The sequence below is a fragment of the Chiloscyllium plagiosum genome, chromosome 24 (genome assembly GCF_004010195.1).
Source record: "Chiloscyllium plagiosum isolate BGI_BamShark_2017 chromosome 24, ASM401019v2, whole genome shotgun sequence".
Lineage (NCBI taxonomy): Eukaryota > Metazoa > Chordata > Chondrichthyes > Orectolobiformes > Hemiscylliidae > Chiloscyllium > Chiloscyllium plagiosum.
This window is the reverse complement of record NC_057733.1, coordinates 38,167,739-38,190,550: the sequence shown is the minus strand read 5'-3', so window position 1 is coordinate 38,190,550 and position 22,812 is coordinate 38,167,739. Positions and strand designations below refer to the sequence as shown.

General features: G+C 41.5%; 1 protein-coding gene across 1 annotated transcript; it reads left to right on the top strand.

The window, feature by feature from the left end:
• The first annotated feature begins 11,030 nt into the window (after positions 1 to 11,030).
• On the top strand, positions 11,031 to 14,836 carry LOC122562202 (somatostatin receptor type 2-like). The gene is made up of 2 exons (XM_043714882.1): positions 11,031 to 11,338; positions 12,346 to 14,836. Exon 2 carries the CDS (start codon positions 12,382 to 12,384, stop codon positions 13,492 to 13,494), a length of 1,113 nt encoding a protein of 370 aa, XP_043570817.1. The 5' UTR covers positions 11,031 to 11,338; positions 12,346 to 12,381; the 3' UTR covers positions 13,495 to 14,836.
• Positions 14,837 to 22,812: the final 7,976 nt, after the last annotated feature.

Sequence of the window (22,812 nt, the reverse complement as noted above, 5' to 3'; positions counted from 1 at the left end):
CTTTGATCTTTTAAGTCTATTCTGCTGACTCTGAACAGATTGACTAGAAAATATCTGAAATTACTTATAGAAATACAATCTCCAGCCACTTCTACTTCACATTGGTTGAAATAAAATTGTAATAAATGTGAAAAATATATTTTGCAGTGTTCACCGGATGAACCAATAAATTGCTTGTAAACTTTGCAAAAAATGTTTTGACATTCTTGAGTTTTGACCAGAAGCCAACAATCCATTCCCCTCTTCAGTTATATCATCAAAAATGCAATCTGAATCATCAGAGTAACTTGGATCTGCAAACAGGTATTGGTCTGTAGAGGATACTTTTATGGCAATATTAACTGAACTACCTTCAGATAAATTCCATTGCATATTTGAGGGCAGAAGTTAAGATTCATTCCAGGAATGCCTGCTTAACCATCAATGGATGACCTAGCTATTAATTCAGCTCCCAAATCATGATATCATTAACCTCATCTGTAAAGGACACATTAAAAATATCTATACCAAAATAGATAATAATTAAGCAACATTGCTACATTTCTCTGTCTGTATGACATTTCCAACTTTTGTCCAAAAAAGGAAACAAAATAAAATGCCTAATGTCCTCCCCCAGAGGCACTAATTGAAATGCTTACTTTCTAGCCAGTTAAAATATCAAGCAGGCATGCATTATAAATCGATTTAACTAGTGTTAATGATTGTAGTATATAATTTAACTGTCAGCTAATAAATTACTGCAGGCATTACATATCTGATAATTTCCGCTATAGGAGGTACTTTATAACATTCTAAGGAAAGCACAATCCTTACACTGAAAATAAGACCCACTGAATTCATAGAATGCACTATTGAGTCCATCTTGAAGCAGCCTAGAATAAGGTTGAAAACTGTAAGATAGAAGAGGAGTTAAATCGAATTAAAGTCTAATGGTTTAATTGGAAGGAGGAAGGAAGGTCTACAGGGCTCCAGAAGATTTATTATATTGCATCTTCAGTAGATACTTGACTTAGCTGCATCATCAAACCTTTGGGATACTTCTGTTCTTCATTGTATAAAAACTGTTCCATTTTTGATCAGTTGAATATGAATTGCAACCAACAAATTGGGCTGAATTTCCCTGCTGGAGATAATATAAAAATGAGAGATAGCCAAACCATTATGGCTTCCGAGCTCATTAAAAGGGATACGGTGAGAGCACGGGTAAGTGGATCTGAATCGATGAAAAGATCAGCCTTGATCTTATTCAATGGTGGAGCAGGCTCAAAGGGGTGGATGGCCTACTCCTGCTCCTAGTTCTTATGTTCATTCCCATTACTGATAGGTTTAAGGAAGGTGGGAAATCCCAGGTAAGCAGTACAGAGATACAAAACTACTATCTAGCAATTATTAGTTAACAGCATTTAGGGCTTTATTGGAAAAATAACATACAGATTTGTTGTACAATAGAGTTTAAAAGTCTGGATAGAGAGTTTAAAAGCCCAAAGAAACTTTAAGACAACAGAATTTTAAAAAGCATTGATCTAATGCAAGAATGCAAACGTGTAAACAGCAGATTAAAACAGGATTTAGAAGCTACTGATTTAATACAGCTTTAAAGAAATATGAATAAATCAACATGTTAAGAAGAAGAAGAGGGAATAATATATCCTAAAAGCTTTTCAATAAGAAATGGCCAAACAAAATCGAGTATTCAACATGCAGAATTGCTTTAAATTAAACACTAAATCTGAAGCTAAACAAGTTTATATATTATTCTATTCAGTGGGTCCTGCAGTAGCTGATGTTATAAATCATCAAGATTTTAAGTAGGTCCACATACTTTTGATAACGTTTTGATAGATTTTGACAAGTATTTGGGAACAAATTCCTTTAAAGGGCAAGATTTAACAGAAGAGTTCTGCGTCCTAGGCAATCCATGGTTTATTTTGTTAACGAACTCTACAGATTCTTGACAATGGAATTTTGAAGAAACAATCAGAATTCATTAAGGGAAGATGGCTGTTGGAATGAATGGTTATCTTTGTCAGATATTTTTACAATCTGAGGAAAACTTGGCTCTGAATAAAGTTTTTAAAATTATGCTGGAAGCAAAGACCAGGGAGACTCACAGTCAGACCCTGAGACAAGAAGAATAACTCTACTTCAGAAGAACAATAGAGTCTATTGAAATTATAAGTTAAGGACAATCAAAGAAGTACATGATGCATGATTCATAATCAACAGTCATCAGTTTTGACCCTGCACAGACACGTCTTAGCCAGAAACGGAAGAATTTTCACTCGTTCCTGGGAACAACTGGTTTAGAAGTAAACTGTTACCAACAAAGTGATCAGGTAGTAACTAGTAGAGGATTTAACTAGGCTTCTTAGAGTTATGGTGGAACTCAAACAGAAAAAGGAATTTATTGAAAATAATTGCACTGGTATTTTATACTATCAACAGGAAAAGTGTCGCCGAATTTACAGGACTGATGGAAATGTTTTCCATTCCTATCTTCACTTAAGAACACTGTAGTTTATTGTCTCTCAAGGCAGAATTGTCACTGACAGTGACAAAGTAAGTACTGAATATGGGGAAATCCACCAGCAACATGATTAAGGGTGTGAAAACACCTCTTTCACCAGAAAGACATGCACAGAATCTGGTTATCACACTACCAGAAGGATGTGGATACTTTGGAGAGGGTACCGAAAAGGTTTACCAGGATATTGCCTGGTATGGGGGAATTTTCGCTATGAAGAAAGGTTGAATAGATTGGGTTTGTTTTCATTGGAATGCAGCAAGTTGAGGGGCAAGCTGATAGAAATTTATAAGACTGCAAATGGTATGTATAGAGTAGAAAGTATGAGGCTTTTTCTCAGGGTGGACGCGTCAATCACTAGGGGATACAGGTTCAATGTAGGGAGGAGGGGGTGGAGGTTAAAAGAGATGTGTGAGGGCAAGTTTTTCACTCAAAGGATGGTGAGCATCTGGAACATGCTGTCAGAGGAGTGGTGGAAGCAGATAAAATAGCAGTATTCAAAAAGCACCTGGATGAATACATGAATAGGAAGGGAATAAAGGGATATGGATCCTGTAAGTGAAGACACTTTTAATAATGGAAGGGAAAAATGTGTCAGTGCAGGTTTGGAGGGCTGAAGGGCCTGTTCCTGTGCTGTATTGTTCTTTGTTCTTTGTAAAAGGCGAATGGAGTGTGTAACTGAATCAATAAGTAGATGCACCCTCAGATTCAGAGTAGAGATTTGTTTGAACAAAATAGAGGTGAGCTGTATGCATCTAACTGGCAGCTCGACCAACATCCAATGATTCAGTATATAATCAAAAAATATTGCCCAGTCTAAATATCCAGGGATACTACCTAAAAGAGAATATTGATTCAAATCAAAAATCAGTTGCCTGGCTCAGAAATCCATGAGACTGCAAGGAATAAAGTTATTGTTTCAACAGAGCAGGCATCTTCTATGATGGATATCCATGAGATTAAAAGTCCTTCAGATTATATCATTGGGGCAATTGGCTGAGTTAGCAAGGAAGAGTTCACCTGCGAAGGAGATTCAGGATTTTAAGGGTCCTCTAGATATTTTAATAGACCAGATATTGGATTCAGCAGCAACAACATCCAGAAGATAAAAGGTCCCCTAGTGGATAAATAATTTACAGAGAATCAGAATCAAGGTCAACAATCCTCAAGTTGAAGAAAAACCACTCTCTTTGAGTCAAAAGGGAATGTATCCTGGAAGAATAATGCAACCTCCAGACTGAATCCATTTGTGAAGTCAGAACGTTTTGGTGGAGTTGGGGGGGGGTATCCTGGAAGAATAACCTCCAACCTCCAGACTGAATCCATTTGTGAAGTCAGAACGTTTTGGTGGAGTTGGGGGGGGGGAACATGATACAATGGAATAGTGTCAAAATTAATCATAGCTATATTCATAAATGTATATTTTTTATCCCTGGGGAAAAAGCTGATGGGTGGAGTTGGGGGGTGGGGGGGGCGGGGGGAAGATGTTGTATGAGGTAATGGTTGTGAAAGAGTTGATGCTAAAATTGCATTAGCTCCATCCAATCTGATGATATCATATAGTCTTTGGGTAGAGAAACAGTTAGTCTTGGAATCCCAATGGAGACGGATATCTCATACTTGGGTCCTGATACTTTTACACCAACTAGTTAATGCTAATTGCACCCACTGCTAGCGTGTAATAGATTACACTTTATTATGTAAGACAGGTGTCTGGTCTATCTTTTGCAATTGATCATTGGACGGCCCTTTGACTCAAAAACGAAAGGAGTTATGGTGGCAATGAGCTGTAAAGTTCTGAACAATCCACCAAGGGCTCTTCTATGTTGAAGAGGCCTCACTGACCTTGACTGGTCTCAGCATTGCCCACAACTCCCATCGAGAAATGCTGAGGCTCCAGAGTAGCTGTCTCTGATGGGACAAGCAGTATCAGGACCCCATACATCTTCCTTAAAGGAACAGCAAATACAGAGGAGACCAATCAGAAGAGTACCTCTGGAAGACTGGTGAGTCAGTTTGATTGCCTGAAAGTATAGGGTTGGGATCCTCATTTGCTTTCAATGTTGAGGTCCTGAATCTCACTGTGAAAAAACAGGCAATAGTTTCACAGTGCTGTTAAAGTTCACTCACTGTTCATGACTAATCTATAAAACATCATTGTGATAAATAATGAACATTGTCAATTTCTTTTTAAAATAATATTTTTACACTTAAACCAAATTTAAGCGAAACTTACACTGTCAATTTACAACGAAATATTTTTTCACATTCTTGCTCATTCTTATTTGCCCACTCACTTTAATGGGAAGAAAAGGCAGGTATAAAATTGATGGCTACATTATTAACTTGGTGTACCTTTCAAGGGAAGAGAGTAGTAAAATCTGTAACCTTAAATTGAGGGAATTCAGACAAAAATGATCCTCTGTTTTTACTGAGGAACAAGAATTTCTCGTGGAGAAATTCTTCCTTTCAGAACCCTTGAGGAAGATTGAAGGAAACATGTTGATCGTGTATTTTTAATTTAAGTATATTTAGTAGGTGGCACAATAGTCAGCAGTGTTGCCTCACAGAGCGAGGGAACCGGATCCAATTCCAGTCTTCGGTGACTATCTGTGTGGAGTTTGCATGTTCTGCATGGGTTTTCTTCAGGTGCTCTGCTTTCCTCCCACAGTCCAAAGGTTAACTGGATTGGCCATGCTAAAATAACTGCCCCATAGTGTCCAGAAGTTAGAAGCAGGTTAGGTGGGTTAACCATGCTTAAAAACCCCATGTAGGGATCGCAGGTATGGTAGTGGTGGGGTTTGGGACTAGGTGGGATGCTCTTCAGAGGGTTGGTGCAGACTCAATGGGCTGAATGGCTCTTTATGCACAGTGATTCTATGATTCTAACTTCCTATACACCGTATTGGAGAGTTCAGTCTTTCAGAATTAGTGTGTGCTTCTATAAATCATTAGGCCTGCAGTGGCTGTTATTGTTTATTATCTTCTGGAGTGACATGGGATACTGCAGCATCCATGTGTCATCCAACAGCATTGTCATAAAAGACAGCATTGTTTCCTTGAGGCATGTTTCCTCCTTTGTTCTAATAAGAGCTCAAGAAATAGGTGCAGGAACAGGATATATAACCACTTGAGCTTGCTGCACTATTCAAAGGAATTGTAGCCGATCCTGTGCCTCATCTCTATACTCCTTGATGACCACCATATTCTTTGATTCACTCCCAGTCCAAAATGCTATTGATTTCAACACTGAATAGACTTAATAACTGAGCAGCCATATTCCCCTGGAGGCTGAGTACTCCAAAAATTCAAAATGCTCTGTGTAAATAAGTTTCTCCTTATCTCTGTTGTTATCCAACCCTGAGACTATGCTCCATAGTTCTTGATGCTCAAAGCTGAAAGAACAAACTCTCAGCATATACCTTTCTCACATCTTCTGAGAATTTCACTATTCTATGTGTTTTGGCCTGGTGTTGACGTTTCCTCATGCTCCAGTAATGACTTTAATCTCTCCTTCCCGGATAAACTAATGAGGAAGAGAAAAAAACTGATCATGATTATCTTTAATGACCTTCCAGATTGGATACAAACTGTTCAAAAGATTTAATTTCTGATCATTGGGAGAATTGGCCCTTTTGCAGAATTTGACTTTGCAGCAAGGATTCAGAAAAAAATGTATTGGGAGCAAATCCTGATGGAAGTGGAAAGAAGTTACTTACTTTAGAACTACAGTCATAACTCTTATTGCTTAAACTGGTAATTGAGTTAAACTTTGACTGTAGCAAACACCCTCCAATGTTGACTGTTGTGAATATTTTTCCAGTGTTTATTGCAGATGTAGTTACTCGGTGTACCTAATTTTGTGAGCATTTTCAAGGAGAAGTATGAAAAGCAGATGTTTATAGCCTGGAGTCAATTATTGAAATTGGGAAAGCAGAGATGCTGTACATCAATAGAGATATCAGAAAGGTCATTTTCTTCTTCTTACTGTTCAGTACATTTAGGAAGGGAAAATGAAGGTTATTACTGAAGCATAGTGAACATAAAAAGTAGGGTAAAACATGATCCATCACATTAACTCTCCACTAAACAAATCTTGTGAGTCAGTGAGGCCACAACGAAACACAGGTACAGAAGTTAATAGAGACTTGAATTAAGTGAGTGATAGCAAGGACTCTAGGAGAATTGCATGAGAAGTTCAACAAGGCCTTTCTTGATGACAAGAGGAACTAGTATTTTTGTTCTGGTTGTTGAGACAAGATTCTCGCTTTAGACCAGCAAGCTCCCTAAGCACAGGGATCATTAATTGTTTTCAGCTTTTTTAACAGCTGACCTGACCTCTTTGACATACACCTCTACAATCCATCCCGAATAAACTCGATGCCAATAATAGCAACATGAATGCTTGAGGGGGTACCTGGTGAATCCAGCTCATCACTTCCACCTCAGGCCTTCCCTTTGGATGCCTAGCAACAGCACACTCTATAGGCAGCAGCCACAGGCGTGCCACTTGGATCTTGGCATCAGACACTTGTCAGGCTCTCTGCAACATCATAGCACATCTCTGACTCTCTTGAACTACGCTGCTGCTCTGGCAGCTTTCATTGCAGTGCAGTTGCAAGGATGGTTTGCATGCAGGGACAAGTACCGAGCACATAGTTTGAATGAGGTTGCATTTCAGGGCTGTTCACTTGCTCTCTTACTGCTCACTCACCTTGACTTTACCTGGATGCACACAGAATCCCTGCCTTGCCTTGCTCTGCCTTGTCGTGCTCTTCCCCCTCAGCCAGAGCCACCAGGCTCACAGTCTTCTGTCTTGCCTTGCTATTTTGTACAGGCCCAAAGCCAGGAAGCCTGTCATGACTGTCAGCAGTCCTCAGTTAAGTCAAGGGAGACATCTGTCAGTTAAGGGGGTTTGGTTCAGTAAGTCAAGGGCAGCTTCTGGTACAGACGAGGGGCTTGAATATGGTCAGTCAATTGTTCATGGTGGTCAGGTCCAGGATCGTCTCCTTATAGGGGGTGAGGAGCCAAATATCAGGCAGCCCACCACTTGTCTTGGCCCTTTCTATCCTTTTGTTAGACATTTCTCTCATGGAATATGAGAAAGGGATATATTAAGGGAAATAAAAGAGGATGACCCTGCCATTAGTGCTGGTGCTGGTATGGGAAAGGTGGTGAGGTGTCCCAAGTGAGCGAGTAGGCAGCACAATGTCAGCAAAGTTAGCAGTATGGGGAGTCGGGCTGACCAAGAATGAGTGAAGATGTTGTATGCAACAGTGAGAGTAGGCCCACTGAAGATGTTACCTAGTAGGGTGATGAAACACCCACCTCAGCAAGCAAACCTACATCCAGAATCTCAACCCGTGCTACAAATCATCTCAAAACTTGCTGAGAGTGGTAAAGCATGGACCATGATGGGAGGTGAGTGAGTGTGAGGTAACAGAGAGAAGATGGTAGCATATACCCTGGCAGAGCAGAGAAGGTCATTGACCATCTTCGTACACTCCTGGGCATTCCTCCCAATGGCTGAGACTGTACTGGCCCAAGTGACAACTGGCATGACAGGATCTGGCCTCATGGCATCGTCTGCCAATCTTGGACCAAATGACACCATCTTCTGCAGTACCCCTATTCACCAGGATCTCCAGGTGCTTGTCTTCAAAGTAAGGCATCAAATTCCACATATTTGCCATATCTAGGGAAAATGTTACAAATTGTGCAGGGCAGCTGCAGACTTAGAGTGCTTGCCTGGGTGAGCAGCGGCCTTTTAAGATGGTGCCAAGTATCCCAGTACATTGTGGAATGAACATGCAGTGGCAAGTTCTTCCAGATATGGTGAATGTGGTGAGCATTGGAAAAATAGGCCTCTTTAGTGGTGGGGTAAGTTGTTAATAATGTGAGTTTGGGGCAATAGCGTGGGGAAATCTGTTCACCCTCATGGATAGAAACCCTCCCCGAAACTCTACAAAGTTATCACTTTGCCAGAAACCATTAGGACCCAGATCCAGGTATTGATGCAAGGGAAATAATTGAATGGTAAAATGAGCAAATGATGTTTTAATACAGTGGAAGTGCCAAAATGCGTTAAGTTTCATGCTCTTGCCCTCTGTAGAAGGCAAATAATCCATATAATATTCTCTTATTTCCGCAAATCTCTCAAGGTCAGGGTCAGGATCCTCTCCTTATAAGGAGTGAGGAGCCAAATGTCAGGCAGCCCACCATCTGTCTTGGCACTTTCTATTCTGTTGTTAGACTTTTTTCTCCTGGAATATGAGCAAGGGATCTATTAAGGATATATATATCTTAAAGATCTTAGCTATTGTCACTAAGTCTTTCCGCTACAAAAACTGAATGCCTACCTATTGTCCATTCCCAGAAATTGATGCTTCTCTTATCTCAGAAGCCAGAATTTGTTGCCATGGTAACCCAAGTTGGAAATCGTGTTCTTGATGCCACTTGAAGGCAATTATTTTTATAAAAACCCTTGAACTTTCTTGACCTAATTTACTGAAGTACGATACATTAACCCTTTCCAAGCCCAGTAATCTAACCAGCACCAAATAATCACAAAAGGCAGAGGTTCAAAATGATTATTTAAATAACCAAATGGGGTGGAGATTGGGGTGAGGGGAGGGCGGTGGTTAGGCTTACTTTTTGTGCTAGCAAGTAAATTTGGAATACTCTGACAATTGACCACTGAGGCAGACAGCATTGCTACAGGTGATGGGGACTATTGTTTGAAAAGGTTAATGGAGGTGGGAAGAATTGTACTAAAGGAAACAATTGCAGTTCTACAACTGGGAAAGTGTGCAGATCCATAGAAGAAAAGGATCTGAAATCAGTTCTGCATAAAACACTTGATTCTCTCTCTAACTGTACATACGTTATAACATCATTACTCGTAGTATTCCAGTTTGCTTGAGATTCCTAACAAATTAGAATAAATGTTTAAATTGCAAGCGAGCTGAAATTTCAGTGAAATTGCAATAATTGGTATAAACATGAGGATGAAACGGTACCCATCAGAATTCAACAACAGCAAAGTACTGTAAATGCTGGAAATCTGAAACAAACACAGAGAATCCTACAGAATCTCAGCAGCTTTGGCAGCATCTGTGGAGAGAGAAACAGAATTAACATTTCGAGTCCAGTGACCCACCAGAATCAGATTCCAAAACGCTGCGATGGAACCCAACACATCAGTTCAACATTATCGTCACCAAAAAAACGTTTGAGTGGATGGCATAAGGCGGAAGCTGTGAAGAAACAGATATTGAGGCAAATCTTACATTTAAAATTAAAAAAAAAATAAATGCATGGGCGGTAAGCGGTTCAGGTGACGTTCTCAGGGTGGTGGGTCAGGGCTCACGGTTAGGAAACACCAGGCGATTTAATCCAGACAAACTCAAGCCTGTCAATTCTAACAAATGGGACTGAGAAGGTTCCTGCTGGTTCCCTTCCTGTTATTCTTTTTCGTCGACAAGTAAAAGCGGTCTTAGCAAAGGCAATTAAAATCGACACGCGTGCCAAGTGTAATATCCAGTACAATACGAATCTGTCAAATAAATCACTTGATTTTCAGAAAACCTAAGTGCCACAGGATGTGCTCTCCTACCGTTAGTCCAACCGTGCGCTTCAAACTGCCTCACTGTCACAAGGTGAGCTGTTACTTCCACCTGTCTAAAGAGATTTGCTCGGCTGTCACCTCACGCCCTTTTGCAGGTCACCTCTGCACTCAGACAAGTTGGTAGCTCCGATTTGCGTGTCTTTTCGTTGTCGTTATTTGTATTCCTTGTTTGGTTTCTTTGCCAAAAGCAAGAGAGAGAGAGAGAGGGTGGGGAAGAAAGTCCCAGCCCAGGCCGGGGCACACGGTCTCAGCTCAGCTCCCACAGTTTGTACAGTGGCCTTTTCAGTGCCGCGCCTGACAGTGGGGGGACTCTAACTGTCACACATCTCTGCCATTCGCGTTGTGTGGGCGCCCTCTCGTCTTTTGGGAGTCCAGTTCAGAGACACTGCCCTGCAGTGAGGGCAGTGACCGATAGCCATTACAGGGCCGGCTGGCTCATTTCTACCAGCTTTTAAACGTGACCTCAGTCGGACGCTGTCACTATTTCTCCCACAGCAAACGGAGCACGTGTGAGGCAAAGCTCGCAGCTTTCAGAGTTGCGTGAAGTTAATAATGTCCTGAATCCTCCTGAACTGAGCAATATAGACCTCCCTCGCTGACTGATACCCCAGGGGCTGCCCATCAAATCCGATGGACCTTCTGCAACATTACTGGACATGGCACCTTACTGCTGGTTGGAGGGAAATGCTGTTTATCTGTTTTGCCCCAGCTCTGTGTGTGTGTGTGTGTGTGTGCGGCTGCTGCAGTCACATGTAGACCAGCGGGGATTTGACTGCCACTATCTGTCTCCAGCCTGACGTAAAGGCATACGTTAGAAACGTCGGGAGATATTTAACATCACTTTGCTGTCGGTGGTCACAGCTCTGGCTCCATCGTGTGTGCAACAGTCGAGGCTGCTGCCGGCGAGAGAGAGAGAGAGAGTAACTGAGATTCCACAAGACGGAGAAGCAAACGGTGCAAGCAACTCTCTGTCTCTGTCACACACACAGACACACACAGGGGAGCTGAGCCGTCCCATGTCCTGCAGCCTCTGACTGACTTGTCCCTCCAGCTCTCCGGCTCGCTGCACTCTCGCTTCGGCTTGGGTCTGAAATGCAACCGAGTGCTGTTGCAATGGTTTTCCGAAGTTAGCCATCCGGATTGCGCCATTCCCTTTATTACACCCTGTCTCTTTCCCCTCCTGCAAGGTAAGGGTCTCCAGTATATTTTGGGGGGGGGGGGGGGATTTGTTTCCGAATTGACATATATTGTCAATGGCTGTATTATAGATGTGTGTGTGTGTGTGTGTGTGGAGGGGGAATGTGTCTTTGGGGAAGGGGTGATCTTCAGTGGTGAATACAGCATTGCAGACAGAGCTCTCCCTTCTAACTGAGGATGTTTCCACCAGTTGGGAACAGACGCCTCCCGAATGTGAAACCTTCCCCGCTTTTAAACCCACGGGTGGGCCAGCCTTCGCTATGTCTTACTCCAGAGCCAGGGAAAGCCATATTTCAAAGCAAGATCCAAATCCACCTCACAGGAGAGTTAACCTGTTTTGTTTAGGTTTTTTTTTTAAATGGGTTGAGTTTCGAAGTCTGAGGATAGACAATACGGTTTTGAACGCACTGTCCACGGACGGTGGTTGGTGCTGGACTGTTCTGTCTAGCCCACCTGTCCAGAGAGAGAGAGAGAGAGGGAGATAGCAATCTCCCTGTCAGTGTGGCATTCAGTAAGGGGGTCTTACAGCCTCTGATTTCCAGGACAGTTGAGTGTTCTGGGATGTAAGGGGCTGGGGATAGTGTTGACGGAGGGAAGTGAAATCCTACAATTACTCTGCCATTGATTTTCCACCCCTCATCGGTTCCTGTCCAGAGTTTTTGAGATGGACAGGGGTTTCCTGATTTCTTGAGGATTTTTTTTTTACCCCTGGATTTCGCGAATGTAATTTCTAAACAGTTCTTGAGCGGGGGAGAGCGAGGCACAGAAAACGACAGCGGTTGACGGCATCCCCGGTCAGATTGAAGATTTATTACGAGCTCGCTAGAAATTCGATGTTTCAAACGGAGCCCCTTAAAAATAAACACTCCTGCCCGCGACAAAAAAAAAACAAATCAAGCGGTCTCTTTCATTTTAAAAGTTTAAAGCAAGGTTAGTAATGGCTGAAACTGAGTTAAGCATCAACCACATCAAAAACAAACTTCTCTTTTCGCTTCAGGTGCTGGAGTGTGAAGGGCTGGAGGTAAGCACAGAGATGTCTCTGGATATTCCGGCCGAATGGTTGCTGGAGGCTTCCCAGGGAGTGAATGTGTCCACGGAGATGCCGTGGGATTTCGGCCAGAACTCCAGCAAGCCTGGCAGCCCGGCTGTAGACATGAGCGGCAGTGTTCTGCTGCCCCTGATCTACTTTGTGGTGTGTGTCCTGGGACTGAGTGGCAACACCCTGGTCATCTATGTCATCCTGCGCTACGCCAAGATGAAGACGGTCACCAACATCTACATCCTGAACCTGGCCATCGCCGACGAGCTCTTCATGGTGGCCCTGCCTTTCTTCGCCACCCAGGCGGCCCTGGCCCACTGGCCGTTCGGCCAGGCCGCCTGCCGAGTGCTGATGACCCTGGACGGCATCAACCAGTTCACCAGCATCTTCTGCCTGACGGTGATGAGCGTGGACCGCTACCTGGCGGTGGTGCACCCCATCACCTCCTCCAAGTGGCGCAAGCCCCGGCTGGCCAAGCTGGTGAACGGGGCGGTGTGGATCATCTCGCTGCTGGTCATTCTGCCCATCATGATCTACTCGGCCGTGCAGACCCGCAACGGCAGGAGTAGCTGCACCATCACCTGGCCGAGCAAGAACCCGAGCTGGTACACCGCCTTTGGCATCTACACCTTCGCCCTGGGCTTCTTCCTGCCTCTCACCATCATCTGCTTGTGCTACCTCCTCATCATCATCAAGGTCAAAGCCTCGGGCATCCGCGTGGGATCATCCAAGCGCAAGAAATCTGAGCGCAAGGTCACCCGCATGGTCTCCATCGTAGTGGCTGTCTTCGTCTTCTGTTGGCTGCCCTTCTACATCTTCAACTTCCTGCCCCTGGCGGTCGATGTCAAGCCCACCGTGGCCATGAAAGGCTTCTACGAGTTCGTGGTGGTGCTCTCCTACGCCAACAGCTGCGCCAACCCCATCCTGTACGCCTTCCTCTCCGACAATTTCAAGAAGAGTTTCCAGAATGTGTTGTGCCTGAGGAAGGTGAGCGGCCTGGACGAGGCGGACCGCAGTGACAGCCGCCAAGATAAATCTCGGCTCCAGGATGTGACCGAGACCCAGAGGACTCTGCTCAATGGCGATGACCTGCAGACCAGTATCTAAGGGGGGAAGGGGGGAAGTTAGCTGGAAAGGAGCCCCCTCCCTTCTCCCAGCCCGACTCTCAGCTGCCCCCTCTCTCTCTCTCTCTCTCCCTCCCTGAACCAGCCACACAGGTTCAAAGGGCGCCTCCCTCTGGCCTTTCTCTGAAGGTGGGCTGCAATCTGCTGGGCAGGTCCCTGGACTGACTGCTCGGGATCCCTCCCTCACTTCATTGACTGCATCTCGTTCTGACTCTGTATCCCTGTCTGTTACTGAGCACAATGCAGTCTCATTCCGCCCCAGCACTGCACCAGAACTGTCGCCCTTCCAGCCCCACTGCCTTCAACTGGGGCTGAACTCGTCTCAACTGCTTCATGTTTCCAGTGTGTGAACAGACCGCCTATTCTGGGTCAAAGCTCGCCCGTGATAACCCCCATAGTCAGATCTAGTCCTGTGATGTTAACCTGGAAATGCTTCAACATAGTCCTCTGCACGTGTCGTGATGTGAATCTCGTCTTAATTCGACGTTATTTAAACCATTGTATTCTCCCTCTGTGGCTAGATTGACTGGATTGGATATGCAATCAGCGAATTCATTGGCGAACGGCTGGCTTTCTGTTTGCGAAGCTGCGGTCCCCCAATCCTGCCCTATTGTAAAGCATAGGATCCACCTCTCAGTGAGGTTTTTTTTTTAAAAAAAAAGGACAAATAAACTGTTGGAAATACTCAGCAGGTCGGGCAGCATCCGTGGAGAGAGAAACTGCGTTAACTTGACCGATTGGTTACCCTTCGTCGGAATAAAAATCAGCCCATGCTGTTTCCAGGGGAACTGCAAGTTTGATGAGATGAGCTCTAATGTAATTCCATTTTCTGTGAATTGGTGGCCTGCACTTTATCTGTAAATATCGTTTCCGACACCATTAGACACTTTGATTGATCAGGAGTGGATACTGACCTGTTTCTGTAGTAACTGAAATGGATGTGGATGTCAGCCAAGATAGTTTTTCTCCTGTGATCTGGCTTTGAAAACCGTTCTACTGTTTGGAGTTCTAACAAGCATTTGTTTCCTCTAAAATTGTTAAGAAAGTAACCATTCAACTCAGGAGAGGGCTATCTGCAATGTCTCATATTTGGTTAATTACCGAAACGTGAATGATGAATAATGATAATCTTTTCTGGGAGATATCTTTTCAACTTCTCACTCCATGCCTTTATCCTGTCAGCTCTGTCATGGGAATGGATGTGGAACACCATTTCCCACACAGTGACAAACCCGAGATGATGGAGGGTTATACTTAGCAATTGTAATCATAATGTTATATTGTTGAAACCTGCATTGACCATCATTGTCATTTTAATCTTTGAATAAGTGATTTTCTTGTATCACTCTAATATCTGGCTCTTGATCAACTAGTAAGAGTGAGGGCAAACATGAAATAATTTTGAGATGAGAAGTTGGACCAAGCATAACCCAAAGCCCAAGGTCAAACTTCTCCCATTGAGTATGGGTTCAATGTTAATCAGTGAATTATCTTTCTTAAATAAAAACAGAAAGAACAGCACATGCTGTAAATCAGAAACAAAAACAGAAACTGCTGGAAAAGCTTAGCAGGTCGAGCAACATAGAGTCATAGAGTACAGAAACAGACCCTTCAGTCCAACCAGTCCATGCCGAACATAATCCCAAACTAAACTAGTCCCACCTGCCTGCTCCTGGCCCATATCCTTCCGAACATTTACTATTCATGTACTTATCCAAATATTTTTTAAACATTGTAATTGTACCCTTCTCCACCACTTCCCCAGGAAGTTCATCCCACACATGATCCACCCTCTGTGTAAAAAGATTGCCCCCATGTCATTTTTAAATCTATCTCCTCTAATCTTAAAAATGTGCCCCCTAGTCTTGAAATCCCCCTTGGGAAAAGACAACTACCATTAACTTTATCTAAGCCCTTCTTTGTTTTATAAGCTTCCATAAGGTTGCATCTCAACCTCCTACGCTCCAGTGAAAAGAAGATCTATCTAGCCTATCCAGCCTTTCTTTGTAATTCAAATCTTCCATACCCAGCAACATCCTGTAAATCTCTTCTGAACCCTCTCCAGCTTAATAATATCTTTCCTCTAACTGGGCAACCAGAACTGGAGACAATATTCTGGAAGAGACTTCACCAATGTCCTTTACAACCTCAAGATAACTTCCCTCTGTGGAGAGAAATCAGAGTTAACATTTTGGGTTGAGCGACCCTTCCTCAGAACCCAAAATGCTAACACTGATTTCTCTCTACAGATGCTGCCAGATCTGCTGAATTAGCTTTCTTGCTAGTTAGTCGCTCAATTATTTTTTTTCCCCAGCACTCTGATACTTAAACAACGTACTATAACCAAAACCCAGTGTAATGAAACAAAATTCTTTCACATCAACCACTGGAATTGATTCATTTAGAATTACACCTGTAACCCATTTTAAAAACACCTATCTGTCAAGTTCATCGCTTTTTTTATAAACAAGAATACACAAAGTCAGTTTGTGAGCGAATCGCAGATAAGACCAAATTATTTCTTGGACTAAAATTGCCATGAATTGAATTGCATGTCTGAAACATATCTTCAAGTTGTAACAGCTTCCAAATGTAAGTGAGAAATGCGTAGGGAAGGAGATCTTAAATTGATTTACCTTTATATTGAAGACCTTTGCGACAAATTATAATGTGTAGGAGTTTCAATCTTGTTTATAAGATATCTAAATTAATTATACAATTACATATAGAAACTAGATTTTCAGGAAATCTAATGGGCAGGCTTTTATTAGAAATGGTTTATTAATGGTGAGAATCATTATACTTCAGAGGCTTATGATTTCTTCTCCAGACTATATCTTTACTACTTCTACATCAGCTATTAAAATGACGCTTGCTTTAGGTAATTAATCAAAGATTTACTACCTTTTAAGAATAGGTTTTCCTATGTCTAATGCTCTACCACTCAAAAAATTGCCTCCTTATTTATTGATTTATTACAAGAGGTCATAGAGTTTCAACTTTTAACTATTGAGTAAATGCTATAACCACACACATTAAAGACAGATAATCCTTTTGCATGCAGTACAGGCACACCATGCATTTAGCCTACAAATGAGAAAAAACTTGATCATGATTAAAATAATTTGGTAGCCTGCAGTTTTTAAGCTTTTTTTAAATGCAGGAATTGTGTTGTAGGCCAGCCTTATCAAAAGGAATCTCCCTCCTTTCATCAATGGCTACTCGTTATTAAGAATATTCTGAGTTCTGGCAAAAATGTTTACAGTAGATTGACAAACTATTCCAACTGAGTGCACTAATGCATCAATGCTTTTGTTCAGTTTCAAGACAGATTACAGTGGAAAATGAGGGCAACAATACTGCAGGCATGGAAAGCCAGTCTCGAGATTAAAGTAGAGATGTGAAGTGTATTTTTTTTTAACTATGTATATCTTAAATGATATTTTTGCATGGATTTAATCAATCTGTAGGTTAGGCCAAGCTTATTTGCAAATAATTATGTTCTGCTGAATAATTGTTATTTATTTTTTTTTAAAGTTTAGTTGACAGTCATTACACTCGAGATACACAAGATGGGGTTGTGGGGGGGGGGGTGGGTGGGGGGGTGAGAGAATCTCTAATTGCCTGTTGGGGGGGGGGGGGGGGGGGGGGGGGGGGGGGGGGGGGGGTGAGAGCGCAAGTTAGTGTTTGGGGCATTGTCACAGGACATGGATCTGGGGAATGAGTGGTAAGTGCTGGTATGCATGTGTGTGTATTTGTCTGTGTGAATGTTTTGGGAGGGGGGAAATCAAAACTGCTTCCATCATCCTTCAAGTTAGATGGAGGGATCTATCATTCCTTTCATCTGTAATTTATCCATGCAACGGAGATCATTTACTATGAAAGTTGAACCTTTCACAGGCAGTGCAAACCCAAATTTTAAAATATTTGACAAATCTGTACAGTTTTAATTGTATGTTTTATGGAAGTGACAGCACCAAAATATTTTGTTTGTGTCATCGATCCTGTTAATAGTAAACTAAGTATAACTTTATCAGGGAATCCGAATAACTTAATTACTTAAAAGCCAAATTCCACAACAGAACAACAGAGTTAACAGATATGTATGCCTTTTTCAACCTAAGAACATTTATCCTAGTTCAATTTGAAAGAACCTCAAGAAGTTTGCATTGTTAATACTGCTTATTGCCTTCCATGTATCTCCATGTCAAACACTGTAGCAAGCTGCATGTTCCTTGTACATTTTTCACCAAATAATTTTTGTCATGAAAAGTTAGAAGTATACAGCATTTTAAGCAATTGAAGTTTAATAAGGACGCAGTTTCTAAAAACAAAGTGTTTCTTTTCTTCTGGAAAATACCTCAAGAAAGGAATAGTTCTATATCTTGCTTTCAGTTGATTCAGTTGAAAACCTTGCCCCGAGTTCAATAATTACATGATGCACTGTGCAAGGGAAGAGGGCCATAACCATTCCAATGTTGAGTTGTACATCACAGATTATAGCGTTTGATGATGCACTGCCGAATTTTGGATCCTGTGGAGCCAATTCAAAAATTTTGTCTAAGATAAGTGAATTCTGGACAATCTTTACTTCATTGCTCATCACATTGTACCCAATTCTGAACAAATACATATGGATACATCCTTTCTACAAAAATAAACAGGCATTTCAAATATTGAGTAACAAATTTATTGTTTAAGAAATTCAGAGCATTACAAGTGAATTATGAGTGTTAATATCAACATATATTTGGAGGCTACAATTGTTTGAAAAAGTAGCGAATCATCTGAAGTGTTCAGATGACACTTGACACTGACAGCTGTAAGAGCAAAAGTTTAGCCGAGGTAATAGCAAACAAGGAGAATGAATTGTACTAAAAATCTGCCACAGATAAACTGACCAGCTCTGAGGAAGTAAATGATCTTTCAGCGACAGTGGGATCCACTTGCCCAGTGATCAGTGAGAATAGAGTTTTGAACAACTGAATTTTTCTGTGCGTTCATAAAATACATGGGATTTCGAGGGGGAAAGACATAGTCTAATGGTTTCATTGATTTGTGACAATTGGAGAGACAGTATAAAGGACACACTCTGAAGGGCTACAAGACCAGGGATACCCAAACGTATTTATGGAGGTGTAATTGGAGGTGACAGGACAAGCTGACTGAGAAATTAATAATGCATTCAGTATCCTTGATGTATTGTGTGGGGCTTTGAGCACAAAAGCAAGGGAATTATATTGAACTTATGTAAGACACTGGAACATTGCAACTGGTTCTAGGCTCTCCACCTTGAGAGTGATGTGAAGAGAGCGCTAAAGATGTTTAAAGGAAAGTTTCCAAGGCTGAAGACGTTTAGTGATGAAGACAGATCAGAACAGTTAGGACTGTTTTCCTTGGAAAAGAGAATAATGAGAGGAGATTTGACAGAGGTTTTAAATCAGAAGGGATAGAGTAGACAGGGAGAATGTGTCTCTGCTCATGAAAGCATCAAGAGCAAGAGGGCACAAAATAATTGGCAAAAGAAGCAAACCAATATTAGAATTAATTAATTAATTGTTACAGTTATTTATTACAGTTCTGGAATCCTCAGCTTGACCGTGTGTGATGTAGACAGGTTCAATTGAGGCATTCACTAGGTAACAGAACTGGTGCAGGTGTGAAGGACGAAATGGCCTCCTTCTGTGCTGTAACAATTTTGTGAAATGGCAATTAGAATGTTACTTAAAAAGGATCAGTGTGTGGGGTTATGAGGAGAAGGCAGGTGATCGGCACAAAATGAATTGCTCATTCAGAGAACCAGTGCAGGCACAATGGACTGAATGGCCACGTTCTGCACTGCAGCAATTTGGTGACACAAATCAATTAAAACTCAGCAATGTTACAATAAAGATTTTGGGTTTTGTTCATAAAATGATACTGAGCTTCTCAAATGCCATGTTATATAATCTCTAGCACGGTATGTATTACATATACCTGAAACTATGTTTGTAGCTCTTCATACACATTAAATACAGAAAAGATTGCCTACCTGTGGAAACAGGCCCTTTGGCCCAACAAGTCCACACCAACCCTCTGAAGAGTAACCCACACAGACCCATTCCCTACATTTACCTCTGACTAATGCATGTAGCTACATATCCCTGGACGACACTATGGGGCAATTTAGCATGGCCAGTTCACCTAACTTGCACATGTTTGGATTGTGGGTGGAAACCAGAGCACCCAGAGGAAACCCACGCAGACACAGAAAGAATGCGCAAACTCCACACAGACAGTCAGCCAAGGCTGGGATTGAACCCAGGTCTCTGGTGCTGTGAGCCACCATGCTACATTACCTTACTTTACATGGGTAAAGTTTGCCCAGCAAATATGTATGCCTTTAAGATTGAATGTTATGTAAAAGAAACTTATTATGTGATGTTTTCAATTTCAATATTAAAACTTCACTTTAAAACTGTGCCAAACCTTTGATTTCGGAAATGCAAACTTGAGAACAATTGTCTAACTAATTCTTTATGTCTCATTGTCACATGTAGATCCTGTGGAGATCATTGTTGCTCTGTGTCAGATCACTGGAGAATATATTTCAAAATGTTGTACTAGTTATCTGGAGAATAAATCCTGTCCTATGATAGACTACAGGTCTATCATAGGATAGTCCTCATAGCCAACTTCAGTCTAACCTTGAAATAGTTTAATGTCAAGGCTATCAATACATACTCAGTGGATTGATTTTGTTTTACTGCTGTCTGATGGTTTCTTAACAAACCAATGATAAAGGCTTTGTGTATGAAATTTCACACCACCCAACCATACATTCTTGATACTTACAGTGTGTTCAGTTCTCTGATAATTTACTGCCAGAAATACCATGGTAATAAAACATACTTTACATTATAAATGCAGTGTTTGCCATGAACCATTCGTAAACTGAAAATGTGGTAACTAAGTAAGAAATGATTTCCATATTATAATGTAAGAGGCTAATGCAAGTGAATTAATGTCAGTTAGCCACAGGCTGTCATGGGATATCATCTGAACTACTTGAAGAATATTGTATCTTAGAACTTTTAGAAGATATTTGGTCATGTTTCATGGAAGAATATTCTTCAAAATTAAAGTTTACAGATTGAAAGCAGATTATTGACCTGATTTAGAAATTGCTTAGGTGGTGTAGAATTGTAGAGACAGAAACACAGAAACATCCTTCAGTCCAACTCGTCCATGCTGACTAAGTTTTCAAAGTATACTAATTTTATTTGTCTGCATTTGGCCTATATCCCTCTAAACCTTTCCTATTCTTATACCTGAGCAGCCATAATTGATATGTGCTCGAATTAGGAAGAAGTGACTAATGATGTGCCACAAACATCAGTGCTGGTGCCTTAATTATTCACTATTTTATCAAAGACTTAAATAACACAACAGAGAAAAATATGTCCAAGTTTGTTGATGACACAGAGACTGGTGGCACAGTAAGTAGTGTAGAAGGGAGGACAAAATTAAAAAGAAAAAATGATAAGCAGTGAATGACAAATCATTAAGTATGAAGTCATTAGTTTTGGGCTAAAGAGGATAACTGTGAGTTTTTTTAACTAAACTTAGACTGCTGCATACAGCGATCATGAAAATACATTTGTCAAATATAAAAAAGAGTTAGAAAAGCTAGTGAAATGAGGATGTTTTGTAATACCTATGTAAAGTCCTGGTTACAGACGACCATGTACAACTCTAGTCACAGCATTATCGAATGGTAAATTGACTTGTGCATGATCACCAAAATGTTACCAAGGCTCAAAATGGAACAATTGATTGATTGTCACGTTTGTGAAAGTACAGTGAAAAGCTTAGTTTATGAGCAGTACAGGCAGATCTGAGTAAGCAAGGATGTACACATCAGAAAGACTTAGACAGAGGCATACAGGTTACATTGCACAGGACGTGCCCTAAGCAAGATTGACATTAGCAATATTCTGGGGGCTAGAGAGTCCATTCATTAGTCTAATAAAGGATGGGACGAAGCTGTTCTTGAACATGCTGGTATGTGTATTCAGGCTTCTGTATCTTCTGCCTGATGGAAGATGTTGTCGGAGAGCATTGCCAGGGTGCGATGAGTCTTTGATGAGCGTTCCATGGCAGTGAGCTGTGTAACTGGAGTCTATGGATGGAAGGTTGGCTTCCTTAATGATTTGGGCTGTGCACTCCATCTTCTGTAGTTTCTTATGGTCTAATGCAGAGCAGTTGCCATACCAGGCCATTATACACCCAGACAATATGCTTTCGATGGTGCATCTGTAGATGTTGGTGAGGGTCCTTATGGACATGCCAAATTTCCTGAGCTGCCTGCAGAAGAACAGGCATTGTTACACCCTCTTAACCACTGCATTTATGTGGCAAGTCCAGGACAGGTTGTCGGTTATTGTCATTCCAAGGAACTTGATGCTTTCCACCCTCTCAATCCCTGTTCCATTGATTATACAAACTAGACTTGTTATTTCCTGAAATGAGGGTTAAGGAGTGATAAGATTAAAATTTTTAAGAATTGTTCAGGAAATTGCTGGACAGAGAGAAACATGTCGCCTAGCTGGCAAATCTAGATATGGAGATGTAACTTTAACATCAGAGCCAGGCCATTCGAGGGAGAAGGCAGGATACCTTTCTTCATGTAAGAAGTGGTAGAAGTTCAAACTCTGCTAAAAAAAACAGGAAATGCAAGTTTAATTACTTTAAATCTGCGATACTGGGATTTTTCTTAGCTATTCATATCAAGTGACCAACATGGATGGATGGAGTTAGGATAAATATCTGACCTTATTGCATGGCAGAACAGGCTTGAGGGACTGGAATCGCCTGCTCCTGGAATGTTTCTATGACAGCTGCCATTAAGCTACTTTCATTTCTCAATTATGGAAAGTACTCAATTAAGCTTACTGGTTTCAAACGTATGTGTGATTGTATGTTATCTTTTCACCTCTTAAGTATCTTGTATAACTGTGTGCTAGAGAATTACTGGGTGAGTGAATGAGAGCACCTTTGTAGTTAGGATAGCAAAGTTTACAAGTTATTAAAACAGGAGACAGACCGAACCAAAATGTCAGCTGCAAAATACAGCTTTAAATGTGTGCCTTTTGTTTAGCATCTATGTTCCTGTTTGGATAATGTGCCTCCATTAAAATTAGTTATTTATGTGATAAAGCCAAGAGTTGTTATCTATAGAATTGGTAACCGTTCTACGTAGAGTGCGTCATGTTACTTTTATTTATTTTTGTTCGACGCCTTGGTGGATAATGGCAACAAA